Here is a 15,255-nt window from a genome sequence, read left to right on the forward strand (position 1 = left end):
AACATTTCTCTCCTGTGTCCTCATGAAGCAGGAGGCTCAGGATGAACACGGTCCATTATGTCATCTAGATGCTGCTGATCAGTAAGCGATGCCACGTCTATAGGGGCCTCTTCTGTGTTTTGCTGCCATCCCCACCTCTACTAAAAATGGGAGGTGTGAGCCGGTGTGCACGTGGGATCTGATGTGCGGCGCTGGCTCTCGGCCATGGCTTCTCCCCTGCATCGAGCCATTTTCAATGTGTGCCGCCCTGATACGTTCCTCAGTCCTCGCACACTGCTGCAGGGTCACTTACCTTGTCTTCGGCCTGGATGGGAGCATGCGGGTATAGAGGGGCGTCTGTGATTGCACGCACCCCTCTGATTATAGCTGCCATTCCTGCCTTGTAATGGGGTGAGATCATGACAGATAAGGGTCCGTGTCTCATTACTTTGGGTCAGTCTGCACTGAGGTCCTAGACTTGTAATTGGGTGCTATTATGACACTAGCACTGGTGGGGTTGGGCTATGGGGCTGATTCCTGCATCCAACCCCAGTGCGAAATGTAAATGTACTAATAAGTGCCCTGTCCATATAACCAGCCAGTGGGCGCCATTATCCCTCAGCCCCGTAGGCTATGAACCAAGTACTCCATTGTTTGGCGGCACAGTATCCTCTGGAGCAGATTATTCACCCGGGGTGTTCTTTGGTGCGGCGGCTCTTATTCCCCCGGGGTGTTCTTTGGTGCAGCGGCTCTTATTCCCTCGGGGTGTTCTTTGGTGCGGCGGCTCTTATTCCTCCGGGGTGTTCTTTGGTGCAGCGGTTCTTATTCCCCCTGTGGTGTTCTTTGGTGCAGCGGCTCTTATTCCCCCGGGGTGTTCTTTGGTGCAGCGGCTCTTATTCCCCCCCGGGGTGTTCTTTGGTGTAGTGGCTCTTTTTCCCCCGGGGTGTTCTTTGGTGCAGCGGCTCTTATTCCCCCGCGGTGTTCTTTGGTGCGGCGGCTCTTATTCCCCCGGGGTGTTCTTTGGTGCAGCGGCTCTTATTCCCTCGGGGTGTTCTTTGGTGCGGCGGCTCTTATTCCTCCGGGGTGTTCTTTGGTGCAGCGGCTCTTATTCCTCCAGGGTGTTCTTTGGTGCAGCGGCTCTTATTCCTCCAGGGTGTTCTTTGGTGCAGCGGTTCTTATTCCCCCTGTGGTGTTCTTTGGTGCAGCGGCTCTTATTCCCCCGGGGTGTTCTTTGGTGCAGCGGCTCTTATTCCCCCCCGGGGTGTTCTTTGGTGTAGTGGCTCTTTTTCCCCCGGGGTGTTCTTTGGTGCAGCGGCTCTTATTCCCCCGCGGTGTTCTTTGGTGCAGCGGCTCTTATTCCCCCGGGGTGTTCTTTGGTGCAGCGGCTCTTATTCCCCCCCGGGGTGTTCTTTGGTGCAGCGGCTCTTATTCCCCCGCGGTGTTCTTTGGTGCAGCGGCTCTTATTCCCCCGGGGTGTTCTTTGGTGCAGCGGCTCTTATTCCCCCCCCGGGGTGTTCTTTGGTGCAGCGGCTCTTATTCCCCCCCCGGGGTGTTCTTTGGTGCAGCGGCTCTTATTCCCCCCCGGGGTGTTCTTTAGTGCAGCGGCTCTTATTCCTCCAGGGTGTTCTTTGGTGCAGCGGTTCTTATTCCCCCTGTGGTGTTCTTTGGTGCAGCGGCTCTTATTCCCCCGGGGTGTTCTTTGGTGCAGCGGCTCTTATTCCCCCCCGGGGTGTTCTTTGGTGTAGTGGCTCTTTTTCCCCCGGGGTGTTCTTTGGTGCAGCGGCTCTTATTCCCCCGCGGTGTTCTTTGGTGCAGCGGCTCTTATTCCCCCGCGGTGTTCTTTGGTGCAGCGGCTCTTATTCCCCCGCGGTGTTCTTTGGTGCAGCGGCTCTTATTCCCCCGCGGTGTTCTTTGGTGCAGCGGCTCTTATTCCCCCACGGTGTTCTTTGGTGCAGCGGCTCTTATTCCCCCGCGGTGTTCTTTGGTGCAGCGGCTCTTATTCCTCCGGGGTGTTCTTTGGTGCAGCGGCTCTTATTCCTCCAGGGTGTTCTTTGGTGCAGCGGCTCTTATTCCTCCAGGGTGTTCTTTGGTGCAGCGGCTCTTATTCCTCCAGGGTGTTCTTTGGTGCGGCGGCTCTTATTCCTCCAGGGTGTTCTTTGGTGCGGCGGCTCTTATTCCTCTGGGGTGTTCTTTGGTGTGGCGGCTCTTATTCCTCTGGGGTGTTCTTTGGTGCGGCGGCTCTTATTCCCCCGGGGTGTTCTTTGGTGCAGCGGCTTTTATTCCTCCAGGGTGTTCTTTGGTGCAGCATTCTTAAAGATGATTTCAGGGAAAAATGAGACTCCTGGGAAGAAAAGAATGAATTAGGAGAAGGGTCACTTATCTGACTCCAGGACCAACATTCCTGCACTCGATGCCCGTATAGGGGGGGGAATTATTCTCTCATCAAAGATTTTTGCATCGATAAGGGGCAGCCGAACCATGACCCAGGTCACTCGCATTAATACACATGGATCGTTCCTTGTGAAACCTCTCTTCAGTTTAGACAGGATAATGACGGATCCTGAAATTATGGCATTCCATTCATGAACCAGGAGGCTCAGGATGTGCAGCGCTTTCTCCTCTCCACTTTGTGGCGCACCCGCACTCTCTTTATCTTTTTCGCCGCCCGCTGTGCTGTTTTTTCCGAATGTCTAATCCATTTCCTCTCTTCCATGCTCTTGTTTTTCGTTCTTGCGCCTGGGATGTGACCTGCGACCCTTTACCCTCCAGGCGAATTCACCAGATACGCAGGCAAGTGTGGTTATCATAGTCACTGCAGTCCGGCAGTGTAGGAGATGGCGCTATTAATTGCAGTGGAATATTCCGAATATCGTGACCTTGTGCGGCACTCCTGGCTCCCCCTTCACTTTTATAGGCTGCAGGTTTCTCCAACCCCCCCTTCCTTTTTTTTTTTTTTTTTATGTCCTTGCTACAATGGATATAACTTCCGTGTGTCCGATCATCTTCTTACCAAGTGGAGCTGCAGTGTAAAGCATAAGGGAGTAATGGAGCATGTGAATGAGCTTGTAATAACTGGAGATACATTTCACCCTACAGTTGATAATGCAGCATAGCCGCCATGATTTGTTGTTTTGTATTAGAGCATAGCTGCAGTGTAAAGTATGAAGCATAGGAGTGGATTTCGGTAGACAGTACAGCTGAGCTAAATTTGGCTGATAACAGCGATGACGTGGTGCTGGCAGTCATGTAGACAGTCGATCACCAGCTGACGCTTCAGCATTAGGTTAGAGCTAAAGCGGAGTGTGCAGACTGCCACAAGGGGGCAGCACTGGTCACCGACGTAGAAGAGAAAACAATCTGATTAATACTTAAGAGCTGGATCTACTTGTTCCTCCTCTGGTCACAGAACCAGCCACAGCTGACAACTTGCCACACATGGCCAAACTAGTAGTCTTGTCAGTGGTTGTCGGGCAGCTCGCCCATAACAGACAGTAGAATTGTCACTGAATTGGACCCACAGCTTGTAACCTAGAGATGGCCACTTAATGACCTATTAATCAGATTTTGGTGAGGTTTCTTCTTCTGCCCTGTTTGGCATCCAGCTGGAAAGGACAAAGAAGATGGTTTCTGTAGGAGGGAGATGGGGGAGCTGGACGGAGTCCGGAGAGAAGAGGTGACCTGGGGTCCTGAGGCTAGGGTGGGGAAAGGTGGATGGGGGTCCCGACGAGAGGGGGCGGATGGGGGTCCCGACGAGAGGGGGCATATGGGGGTCCCGACGAGAGGGGGCATATGGGGGTCCCGACGAGAGGGGGCATATGGGGGTCCCGACGAGAGGGGGCGGATGGGGGTCCCGACGAGAGTGAGGGTTTGCTTGTTAAGCCACTGTGTATGCTCAGTCTTCATTTTGGTTGTAGCTTTGTGTGTGTGAAACAGAAGGTTCAGGATGAGCAGCAGTGAAGGGTAGATTAATTATCCTTTGCTACCGCGCTTTGAGTTGCAGGATTTTAGGTCTTTCCTCGTCATCAATGCGCCGGCTCCACGGAGGAATCATTTCCTCCCAGGAAGAAGCTCCATGACTGGGGAAGCCGCAGCCACTTAGAGGGCGACTACCAGGCGTCTGTCACTGAGAGTCCTGCAAGCGCCGATGCTTCAGCTTCCTGCCGGCGGTAGGGGGCCTCTACATCGTGCTGTGCCCCTTATGGAGAAAAGACCCCGCACATTGCTCCACCTTTCTCCCCTGTATATAGTAATTTATGGTTTTCTTGGTTTTGCACCCAGACATTATCCATATTGGAATGTGCATGTTCTGCAGCGATGCAGCAGAGCCCCTCCGCCCCCATAGCCACAAGTCTGCGGGGTCCCCACAAGAACTTGCAGTGATCCTTATTTTTGGGCTGAGCCCCCATATACGAGACACACTGCTGTTTATTACGCTGATGCTCCTGACCACAGATTTTTATACATCGGATTAGTCAGTTATTTTACCACCGCACTCAGAACCGTAATTATTTCCTGATCTCGACGTTCCAAGTGAGCAGCCGAGTGCCGGATCCCCGCTCCGCTGCCAAGATCCCAGACTGCTCGTATGGAGACAGGAGATAGATCCCATAATGTGGATCCCTGCAGAGGACACCATGAGGGCGCAGCGCTGTCATGGACTCCTGTAATCCAGGGTATTGAAGGATCGGGCCAGATTATCAGATCTTCTGGATTATTGGATGCCCCTATCACTGAGTACATACATTACATTACTGATCCTGAGTTACATCCTGTATTATACCCCAGAGCTGCACTCACTATTCTGCTGGTGCGGTCACTGTGTACATACATTACATTACTGATCCTGAGTTACATCCTGTATTATACCCCAGAGCTGCACTCACTGTTCTGCTGGTGCGGTCACTGTGTACATACATTACTGATCCTGAGTTACATCCTGTATTATATTCCAGAGCTGCACTCACTATTCTGCTGGTGCAGTCACTGTGTGCATACATTACATTACTGATCCTGAGTTGCCTACTGTATTATACCCCAGAGCTGCACTCACTATTCTGCTGGTGCCGTCACTGTGTACATACATTACATTACTGATCCTGAGTTACATCCTGTATTATACTCCAGAGCTGCACCCACTATTCTGCTGGTGCCGTCACTGTGTACATACATTACATTACTGATCCTGAGTTACATCCTGTATTATACTCCAGAGCTGCACTCACTATTCTGCTGGTGCAGTCACTGTGTACATACATTACTGATCCTGAGTTACACCCTGTATTATACCCCAGAGCTGCACTTACTATTCTGCTGGTGCAGTCACTGTGTGCATACATTACATTACTGATCCTGAGTTGCATCCTGTATTATACCCCAGAGCTACACTCACTATTCTGCTGGTGCCGTCACTGTGTACATACATTACATTACTGATCCTGAGTTACATCCTGTATTATACTCCAGAGCTGCACTCACTATTCTGCTGGTGCAGTCACTGTGTACATACATTACATTACTGATCCTGAGTTACATCCTGTATTATACCCCAGAGCTGCACTCACTATTCTACTGGTGCAGTCACTGTGTACATACATTACATTACTGATCCTGAGTTACATCCTGTATTATACCCCAGAGCTGCACTCACTATTCTGCTGGTGCAGTCACTGTGTACATACATTACATTACTGATCCTGAGTTACATCCTGTATTATACCCCAGAGCTGCACTCACTATTCTGCTGGTGCAGTCACTGTGTACATACATTACATTACTGATCCTGAGTTACATCCTGTATTATACCCCAGAGCTGCACTCACTATTCTGCTGGTGCAGTCACTGTGTACATACATTACATTACTGATCCTGAGTTACATCCTGTATTATACTCCAGAGCTGCACTCACTATTCTGCTGGTGCAGTCACTGTGTACATACATTACATTACTGATCCTGAGTTACATCCTGTATTATACCCCAGAGCTGCACTCACTATTCTGCTGGTGCAGTCACTGTGTACATACATTACATTACTGATCCTGAGTTACCTCCTGTATTATACCCCAGAGCTGCACTCACTATTCTGCTGGTGCAGTCACTGTGTACATACATTACATTACTGATCCTGAGTTACATCCTGTATTATACCCCAGAGCTGCACTCACTATTCTGCTGGTGCAGTCACTGTGTACATACATTACATTACTGATCCTGAGTTACATCCTGTATTATACCCCAGAGCTGCACTCACTATTCTGCTGGTGCAGTCACTGTGTACATACATTACATTACTGATCCTGAGTTACATCCTGTATTATACTCGAGCTGCACTCACTATTCTGCTGGTGGGGTCACTGTGTACATACAATAGACATTGAACAAGTAGTAAATGCTGGGTGGTTTGGAGTGCTCCTTTAAGCCCGGTGTTGCGTGCCTGCGCTGCCCCCCGCCCCTGGTGATGAGCTGCTTACACAGATCTTTCCTGTTAGAAGACGCATTTTGTGATTCTCCAGCTGCTTGTAATAACGGAAATACATTGCGACCTTCCTCGCAGTCCCCACGACGGACGCCGTCTGCCTGCCAAGTGGATTCTCAGCGTCCTTTCTATAACCCTTCCTTAGTAGCTCCAGCGAACGAGTCTGCGACTGGAAACACAGGGCGGGAGGTGGGAGGCTGATATGTGGCGGACTGCGGATACCCTATCTGTGCGCCATATTGTACCTGGTCATCCTGGGCGGAGAGCTCGGTGAACCCCACTGTCACCATTACAGTGCTTAATAGGGTTGTTATCCTGATCTGCTGATTGCAGGTTTGGATGTTACTAGAGGCAAAAATGTGATGTTAAATAACGCAATGGTGCACAGAGTGGCGCGGGAGATGGTGTGTGTTTTTTTTTATTTTTTCTAAATATGTTAATCCACTGAACCAGCAGGGGGCAGCAGTGAGACATTAACTTGCAGCTTTGGATGTGATCAGAGCAGTAGAGGAATCTGCAGTATCTCGGGTCGTCTGTCTGTGTGACGTGATACATTTAGACCCCACGATCACTGCTCTCGTGTCCCTGACGGATGTTTAGTAGACGTGGCCCCTCCCATTCGAGGGTCGCCCCATGGTGTCACGTAGGGCTGATCGGCGCAGCCTTTCTCCGTCTGACTCCAGGTTATATAATCTTATGAGGATGATGTCAGACTCCCAAATCCCCGTCAGGACTTTGTCATGTTAACCACCGCCAGATGCCGGAGCTGCGATCGCATGTATCTGTTTCACCACACGTTTCCAGCCTGATAACCGCTCGCTAGGGGGCTCGTACAGGGCATTGACCAGCTGGGAGACCCGTTACCAAACATTAGGGTAGCACAGGGACACATCTGTATAATTTTATATGTTGCTCACATTTAACCAGATTTTACAAATATTCAAAAAAGTAAAAGCTTTTGCTACAAATGTAGCGAGTATTAGCCCCGCCCCATTGGAAGACCCTTTAATCGCTCAGGCCGTAAGCGAGGCTCCACCGGCAAGGAATGATTGGGATCATGTGTCGTTTTTTAAAGTGCCTAAATGGCAAAAGAAATTGCGTGTGAGAAGCGCTGCACGAGACCGCCGACGCGTTTCCACTCTTCCCATCCACTGATGTGCCCGGTTTGTCTCCTCTATGGTTCATCTCTCCTCAGATACGAGGTGCCAGTTAATATTAGTTGATGTTACACTTCTAGAAACCACACGGTTAATATGTGACGCCCCTGACGACGCATTTAACAGCTTCTTTACACACACAGGTTGGTCCTTGTCCTCCATGGGATATGGTGGGTGCTGCGTGATAGTAGGTCTCCTGGTGATGCCCTATGCTTGTGTCCATAAAGCACCCCTTTGGGGTTAATGAGGCCGGGCATCGCTGACGCATGACTTCATGGCTCCTCCAGTGACTGGCACGGGTGCCCTTTCCTTTCCCCACAATGAGACGCCTGTGTCTTTAGAATCTGATTCTCTGCAGCTTTCCATAGACGCAGCACCAAGCGCACTACAAGCACCTGTCATCTGCCAAGAAGGTCTCAGCGGCATGTGAACCCGGTTACGTGACGTGTGTGCCTGTCCCAGATAATTGGAGCGCCTTTTATTATTTCTCTCCTTCTAATTAAAATTTGAAAGGCGAGCGAGGTGACCCGGCCGTCCCAGCACGTAGCGAGCACGCGGGCCTGAACCAAGCGCCACTCTCACAATTTACCCTTATCAGCCCGGGCTGGGCAGAGGGTGTCTGCAGCTTCCATCAGTGGTAGGAGCTGATGGCCAAAGATATGTTCTCTTCTGGGATTCATCCTGCCACCAAGTGCATGAGTAAAATTCCGTATTTTAAGTTGAGACTGAGGCAGGCAATGCTAAGAGCCTCTGAAATAAAGCTCTGCAGCACTTTTATCCAGGATCTGGCGTTATGCGCGCCACAGGACAGAACCAGCAGGGGGCACCAGTGAGAAATAAAATTGCAGCGTTTTGAATGCAGCTTTGGCTGTGCTTGGAGGACACTATTGACGCACGGCATCTTGCAACGTCCTTCACGTCAGCATCTTGTGTCCGTTCCTTAGGAGGACGAATAGCGGCACATCAAGTTGCAGTTACACGCTTTGCCATCCTCTGCTGCGATTACTTGGTGCGGTGAGATGTCGCAATAAGTTACCCCTGGTAACATCCAGATTCTGACCACCGCCGGCAGCTCCTCTACCGCCGATGGGAAGTTTTGTTCTCGTGGTGTGATACAATGTATCCATTCTAACTGTTTGTATCACAACTCCGGTTGTCGGGGGCAACAGTCACATCTGTGATTACAAAGCTTTAATCATCATGTGATGCCATTGACCGCCAGATGACCGTCCGTACGTCCCAAAACGGTCTGCGGGCAGAGATCGCAGCACAGGCCATAACTGTACCGCCATGTGATGCCCGTGAGCGCAGTTTTATTTATGTTCTGGCCTGACGACATGTTTATCCGGCGTCAGCGAGGTGCTGCACCGTCACTAAATGGGGACATCGCTGGGGGGCATCATCTGCACATGAAACCTATCGTGACCTAGCTTGTCACAGCTGAGGGTCTGTTACAGCTGTAGCGGGCAGTGCCGTGATCGCATCCTGACCTGGCGGCGGGCAAGTCGCTTCGCGATGTGCATTTCCGTATGGCGGAGTCCTGTCAGCATCTAAAGGGTTAACGGCGAGGACAGGAAAGCCGCTGTCATGTGCAGATGGTGTCCGAACAATGAATAGGAAACGGACTAGAAAAATACACAACCCCCCCCCCGAAATGGGTCCATGGGAATATGGAGGGTCCAGAGGGGGGACGCGGCGATTATAGTGAAAAAGTTACTAAAGTTCAGATGTCAGGAGAAGTTAATGATAGGAGAGCGGAGGTCGTGTGATCTGCACGATGACATCACTGACGCTCGGCCCGCCAGGCTTCTGATGAACTTTTACTTTGGGCTTCGATTTCTCACGTGTCAATAAGTGAATTACTGCTGAGGGTTTGTCACAGTCTCGCCAGTCCTGGTGGTTAGTGCATCAGTCTGGCGTTGGATACTTTTGTGGGATCTCCTCTGGAGGACGTCTCCATTCTTGTGAATACATTTTTATGGCAGCAAATGAAGATGTGTAACCTGCGGTAGATGAGAACGCGGCTGCGCTCCCCCCTGCGCTGCGCTCCCCCCTGCGCTGCGCTCCCGCCTGCGCAGATGTTGTAGGGGATTAGCGGCGGGCTTTCTTCAGAGGGGGTCTGTGCACTCGGGCCGGGGTTTGTGGCGTCGCGGACGTGGGCGCTGTTGTGTTTTCTACGCTTCTACGTCGTCAGATAATCCCTCGTCTTTGATTCCGCCATGTGACCCTCTCAGGTTTCACAACATATCTGGGGCGCAGTCTGGACGCGGGAGGGATGAGGCCATCTGTCTGCTGGGAGCTGGAGCATGTATGTCACAGCCGTGTTCACACCAGGTGACCCTGTGCCACCTAAGACCTCCAATGTCGCCCTATATGGGGGCTCGTTCTCCTAACTTATAAGGTGATGACCTGCTTTCTCTTTCAGGCGAGACCCTGTGACTGCGCCATGAGTTCCGGATCCAGCCAGGGGGTGATCACCTCCCCGCCCCCACCCAGCATGCCCCACAAAGAGCGCTACTTCGACCGCATCAATGAAAATGACCCCAGCTACCTCCGGGAGAGAAACATGTCCCCCGATCTCCGCCAGGACTTCAACATGATGGAGCAGAAGAAGAGAGTCACGCAGATCCTCAAGAGCCCGGTGAGTGGGTCCAGCCCGGCGTCTGTGGGTTCTGTGCGGAAAGTTTCGCCATTGTGTCTGAGAGCAGATAATCTTTGGCCCAGGATGGAATTGTCTCAGTAACATTGGTATAGTGAGGCGCAGGCGAGGGGGTGTGAGGTGCAGCCGGGGCGAGGCGAAGGTGTGAGGCGCGGCAGGGGCATGGGTGTGTGGCGCAGTAGTTGCGAAGGTGTGGAGCCGGGGGGTGGGCGAAGGTGTGAGGCGCAGCCGGGGCAGGGCGAGTGAGTGAGGCGCAGCAGGGGCGGGGCAAGGTGAGGGTGTGAGGCGCAGCAGGGGCAAAGGTGTGAAGCGCAGCAGGGGCAAAGGTGTGAGGCGCAGCTGGAGGGGGTAAAGGTGTGAGGCGCAGCTGGGGGGGGTAAAGGTGTGAGGCGCAGCTGGGGGGGGTAAAGGTGTGAGGCGCAGCTGGGGGGGTAAAGGTGTGAGGCGCAGCTGGGGGGGGCAAAGGTGTGAGGCGCAGCTGGGGGGGGCAAAGGTGTGAGGCGCAGCTGGGGGGGGCAAAGGTGTGAGGCGCAGCTGGGGGGGGTAAAGGTGTGAGGCGCAGCTGGGGGGGGTAAAGGTGTGAGGCGCAGCTGGGGGGGTAAAGGTGTGAGGCGCAGCTGGGGGGGGTAAAGGTGTGAGGCGCAGCTGGGGGGGTAAAGGTGTGAGGCGCAGCTGGGGGGGGCAAAGGTGTGAGGCGCAGCTGGGGGGGGCAAAGGTGTGAGGCGCAGCTGGGGGGGGCAAAGGTGTGAGGCGCAGCTGGGGGGGGTAAAGGTGTGAGGCGCAGCTGGGGGGGGTAAAGGTGTGAGGCGCAGCTGGGGGGGCAAAGGTGTGAGGCGCAGCTGGGGGGGCAAAGGTGTGAGGCGCAGCTGGGGGGGGTAAAGGTGTGAGGCGCAGCTGGGGGGGGTAAAGGTGTGAGGCGCAGCTGGGGGGGGGGTAAAGGTGTGAGGCGCAGCCGGGGGGGGGTAAAGGTGTGAGGTGCAGCCGGGGGGGGCGAAGGTGTGAGGCGCAGCAGGGTGAGTGAGTGAGGCGCAGTTGGGGCGAGGTGAGGGTGTGAGGCGCAGCAGGGGCAAAGGTGTGAGGTGCAGCCGGGGGGGCGGGGGCGTGAGGCACAGCAGGGGTGAGGCGTGAGGGTGTGAGGTGCAGCCGGGGTCAGGGTGTCACCTGCGACAAGTGATGATCCCACCCAGTTATCTGTGATCAATTTTGATTTACTTTCCTAAAAAGTAGGCGACAGACTCTGCTACATCTGCGCTGTGCGGCCACAGCTGGCGGATCCTGGATTTCTAGCTTTGGGCCTCAGATAATCCTGTCTGCTGGCTGCTCTCTATTCAGAGTCGGCACCCCGTGGGGTCCTCTTCCCGACAGACCCCGGTGTTGGCCTCCACTTGCCCGGCCAGGGCTGCAGGGCTTTGGAATTCTTCCCTCGCTCCTCTCGGTGCCCTTCGCTTCATTACACAATCACAAGAGTGTCCGGCTCTCAATGGGGAGCAGCGGGGGCGGAGGACGGGGGGAGCTGGCTCAGGGCTGCAGCCCACGTTAACCTTTTAAGAGGCAGGGAATCTGATTGGGGTGGGGGTTAGAGGTGCAGTCGGGATCAGGGTACACTTCCGCACTTACTGGGATATTGGCCTTGGTGCCCTTGTGCCCCGTTTGTGCCAACTCTGCAATATATCTGATGTAATCTAACACTAATGTTGCTGTCGAGCAGTTGGAGGAGCCTGCATTGCAGCAGCGGAGACCTGGACCCCTCAACCTGTTGAGTTTCCCATCTGATAGCTGTCGATAAGTATGAGAGTGCCCCCTGCTGGAGATGGACTGCATGCACAACCTGTAAACGTATGCATCGTCAATGAGGGATGTCCTAGGAGAGCCCCTCATTCCGAAATCGTATTATTACAGCAGACTTGGATGGGGATTGTCACTGCTGCTTTCATCAGTCGGGTCATTTCCGGATACCTAATAACGACAGCCTTGTGTTGGGTTGTCAGATTTTCTGCGGAACCTCTGAACTTCAGGCAGGTAGAAGCGAGTTCCACAAAATAGGTGCAGCTCGAGAGAAGTTCTAAGATTGTTGAATGGGTTCAAGACGACCCAGGGAACCGTGAGCTGACGGGTGGCCGGGAAGGAGGAGAACGAAGGGCTCTGGATTGGGTGTGATCTGCCTCATTGTCCTGGGATTACGTGTTGATGGCCATTAGTCCCAAGCAGAAGAGAGATCAGCTAACGGGTGCAGCACTGGAAGAGACTTGGGAGGGAAGGATTGTATGCAGATGCGGGAAATGTGAGCAATGGGAGGAACAAACGAGCGGTTTCTACTCTTGATCCAGACAGTCGCACTTAGTGGAAATGTTCTGACACTACAAAATTTATTGATGATTTTGCTTCTAGTTGCAGCGATATTCCGGAGCGTAGGTGCAGCACGAGAGAAGTCCTAAATGAGAGTCTCAGGATAGGGGGGGGATTGTTGGAGCACACCCTACAGATGAGGGGCGGGGGGCACTGTACGGCCAGTGATTAGTTGGCGGTGATTCTGCAGGATTACTTCACGAGGATTCGCTGTTCGGTTTCTTGGTTTTTGGCATAAATGGACGATATAAATCAGATTCCAAACTTTTATCAACTTTTCAAGGAAACTTGTCAGCAGCGTTTTCAGCAGGTAATCAGAGGAAGAAATATGAACGACTATTTAGTTTTGTTGCATTGCTCAATTTGTCTTTTTATCATGCAAATAACCCAGTGTTTCCCGGGGCCGTGTCTGTGCTCCGGGAGTCCCTGGCTCTGCTGTTTGACGCCACCTGCATCTCTGGCCGGCGCATGCGCACTTTGCTAATATGTGTGGGTATACTCAGTCTCTTACTGCGCATGCGCGCGCCAAGAGGAGGTGGTGCATGCGCACGGACCCAGTCGGTCGCAGGGGTGACGTCTTGCAATAGAGACTCTCGTCTCCACGGTCGCTCATGCAGCGTAGGGCCATACCGGATGGGAAAAAGTGAAGAGGAGCCATGGACCAACATTGACCCGTCCATCGCCGCCTTGGAAAACTTGAAGTATAATTTACATACAGATAAGAAGGCAAATTTTGCTGCATCAGATGGTGATGAGCTGAGTATCAGACTGCCCTAGTCTGCCAAAAATGTTGCGGACAGTTTCCCTTTATGTAGAAAACTCCTGTCTGCCCGGTGGATGCATGATCTAGAGGATGGGTGAAGATCTGAGGGTCCTAAAAGACGATGGAAAGGATATTATATTGTTGCTTAGAAGTAACTGGTGTCCACGCGGTTCCTGAAGGAAGCTTTGCTGGTCGTCTGCGACCGCGATTATGGACGGGAGGGATGTTAGTCTCAGTGAGCTTCTGTTGCGTGGAAAGCATCCCAGAGAGTAGGGGCAGCACGTGAGAAGATCTGGATGATTCAGTAGTAGGCCAGTTTCTAAGCTTTACGTTTGGCTTTGGCAGTGAGTTCCAGAGCAGAGGTGCAGCACAAGAGAAGACGGGGAAGGGCATGTGACCAAGAGGTGCATCCGTTCAGCTGAGGCTTCCAGTTTTAGGACTGGTCCCACTTTCTCCTGTTTTTGGACACATTTCTTCAGCTCTCGGAGTTGCTGGTGGGATTTTATTTCCCTGGCGTTTTCACAGATGGATGAGCTGTTGATGGAAGTTTCCCAGACTCTTGTGTAGGAGGAATGGCTGACGTGCTGAGGGTCGTCCTCCTACACGAGCTGACCCATCCTGATAATTAGCGGCTCCTACGCCCCGGCACTAAATTAATTAACGTCAAAAAGTCAATTAACGTCCGTGATGCTTGCCAACACACGTCCTGCCGGCTGTGACGGCAGCTGAATTGTTCTGCTGCAGAACTCGCTGATACACTGAAAAGAGGCGAAGCCAATAATGCAGGGGGTCCATGGACGGGTGCAGCCCCCCAACACCGACCACCAGGGAAGAGCAGATCCAATAGTATGTGTCACTGGTCAGAACCTTGAAGATAAGGGGTGATGCATGTCCTTGTGACGCTGATCCCTCCACTCGCTTCTATCCATCAGTCAGACCAAGGTGTGGAAATCAGAATAACAGCAGTCATTGCACTCATGGCTACATCTCGTCGTATGCTCCACTCACCTCCAGAGCTGCATTCACCATCCGGATGCTTATCTGTCGGCTTCGGAGCTGTGGTACTTTCCCTCAGCAGAATTGTGAATGCAGCTCTGAAGGTGTGAAAGGAGAAAACGACACAATGTAATGCAACAGGAGATGAAGCACAGACCTTTCTCTTTGTAATTGGCTTTTCTGTGTTTTTTTTTTTTTTTTTAGGCTTTTCGCGAAGATTTGGAAAGTCTCATTCAGGATCAGAGGCAGAAAGGAAACAACCCGACGGGGCTGCTGGCGCTGCAGCAAATCGCGGACTACGTCATGGCCAGCTCGTTCGCCGGCTTCTCCTCGTCTCCGCTCAGTAAGTTTTCGGTAACTTTTGTAGAGTTGCCCGAGTTTGAGACCAGATTCCCGGTCCGTACCGTCCATCAACCTTCCCCCCCCCCCCCCCCCCCCCACGTTAAAGGGGTGTAGCATCCGAGCCCATTCTTGTTACAGGTATATATGTCCGGGATGGGGGGGTGCATTTAATTCTGGGTGGTCTAGCCGCTCGATTAACCCTATGTAGTTCCGTTGTCTAATGCAATGTTTTGTTTGAAGACGACAGGCCGTTCAGTCCGACGAGCCCGAAACTTCCGGAAGGGGGTGAATACTTCTTCTTCTTGTCGCTCTGTGTGCGCTTCTGTCTGTAGATATGCAACCAGCTTCAAAAAAAAAAGGGAGACGCCCTGGGGCGTGAATATTTTTGAAATCCCTTTTTTGCATATAGATTTTTCAGCCGAGGACTTTTCACCCTCGAGCGCCGGCCTCGTGTGTTCCGGATTTCTGCTCCATGGATACTTTTGCAGCCGCTCCAATAATAAGTGAAATGATTATGGTTATCGTCAGCGTCGCCCGTG

At 52.5% G+C, this 15,255-nt stretch overlaps 1 protein-coding gene across 4 annotated transcripts in view; it reads left to right on the forward strand.

Annotated features, from left to right (window-relative positions):
* Positions 1–15,255, forward strand: part of ADD3 (adducin 3) — an 80,747-nt gene that overhangs the window by 50,488 nt on the left and 15,004 nt on the right. For 3 of the 4 annotated variants that reach the window (XM_073553092.1, XM_073553094.1, XM_073553091.1), the window contains exons 3-5: positions 10,036–10,251; positions 14,579–14,717; positions 14,957–15,001. In XM_073553092.1, the coding sequence (XP_073409193.1) occupies positions 10,057–10,251; positions 14,579–14,717; positions 14,957–15,001 (379 nt within the window). In that variant the 5' untranslated portion in view covers positions 10,036–10,056. The remainder of the gene's footprint in view (positions 1–10,035; positions 10,252–14,578; positions 14,718–14,956; positions 15,002–15,255) is intronic. The other variant, XM_073553093.1, reaches the window with a different exon arrangement.

The sequence above is a fragment of the Dendrobates tinctorius genome, unplaced genomic scaffold, assembly GCF_039654945.1.
Source record: "Dendrobates tinctorius isolate UK_male_01 unplaced genomic scaffold, ASM3965494v1 ptg000196l, whole genome shotgun sequence".
Classification (NCBI taxonomy): Eukaryota; Metazoa; Chordata; class Amphibia; order Anura; family Dendrobatidae; genus Dendrobates; species Dendrobates tinctorius.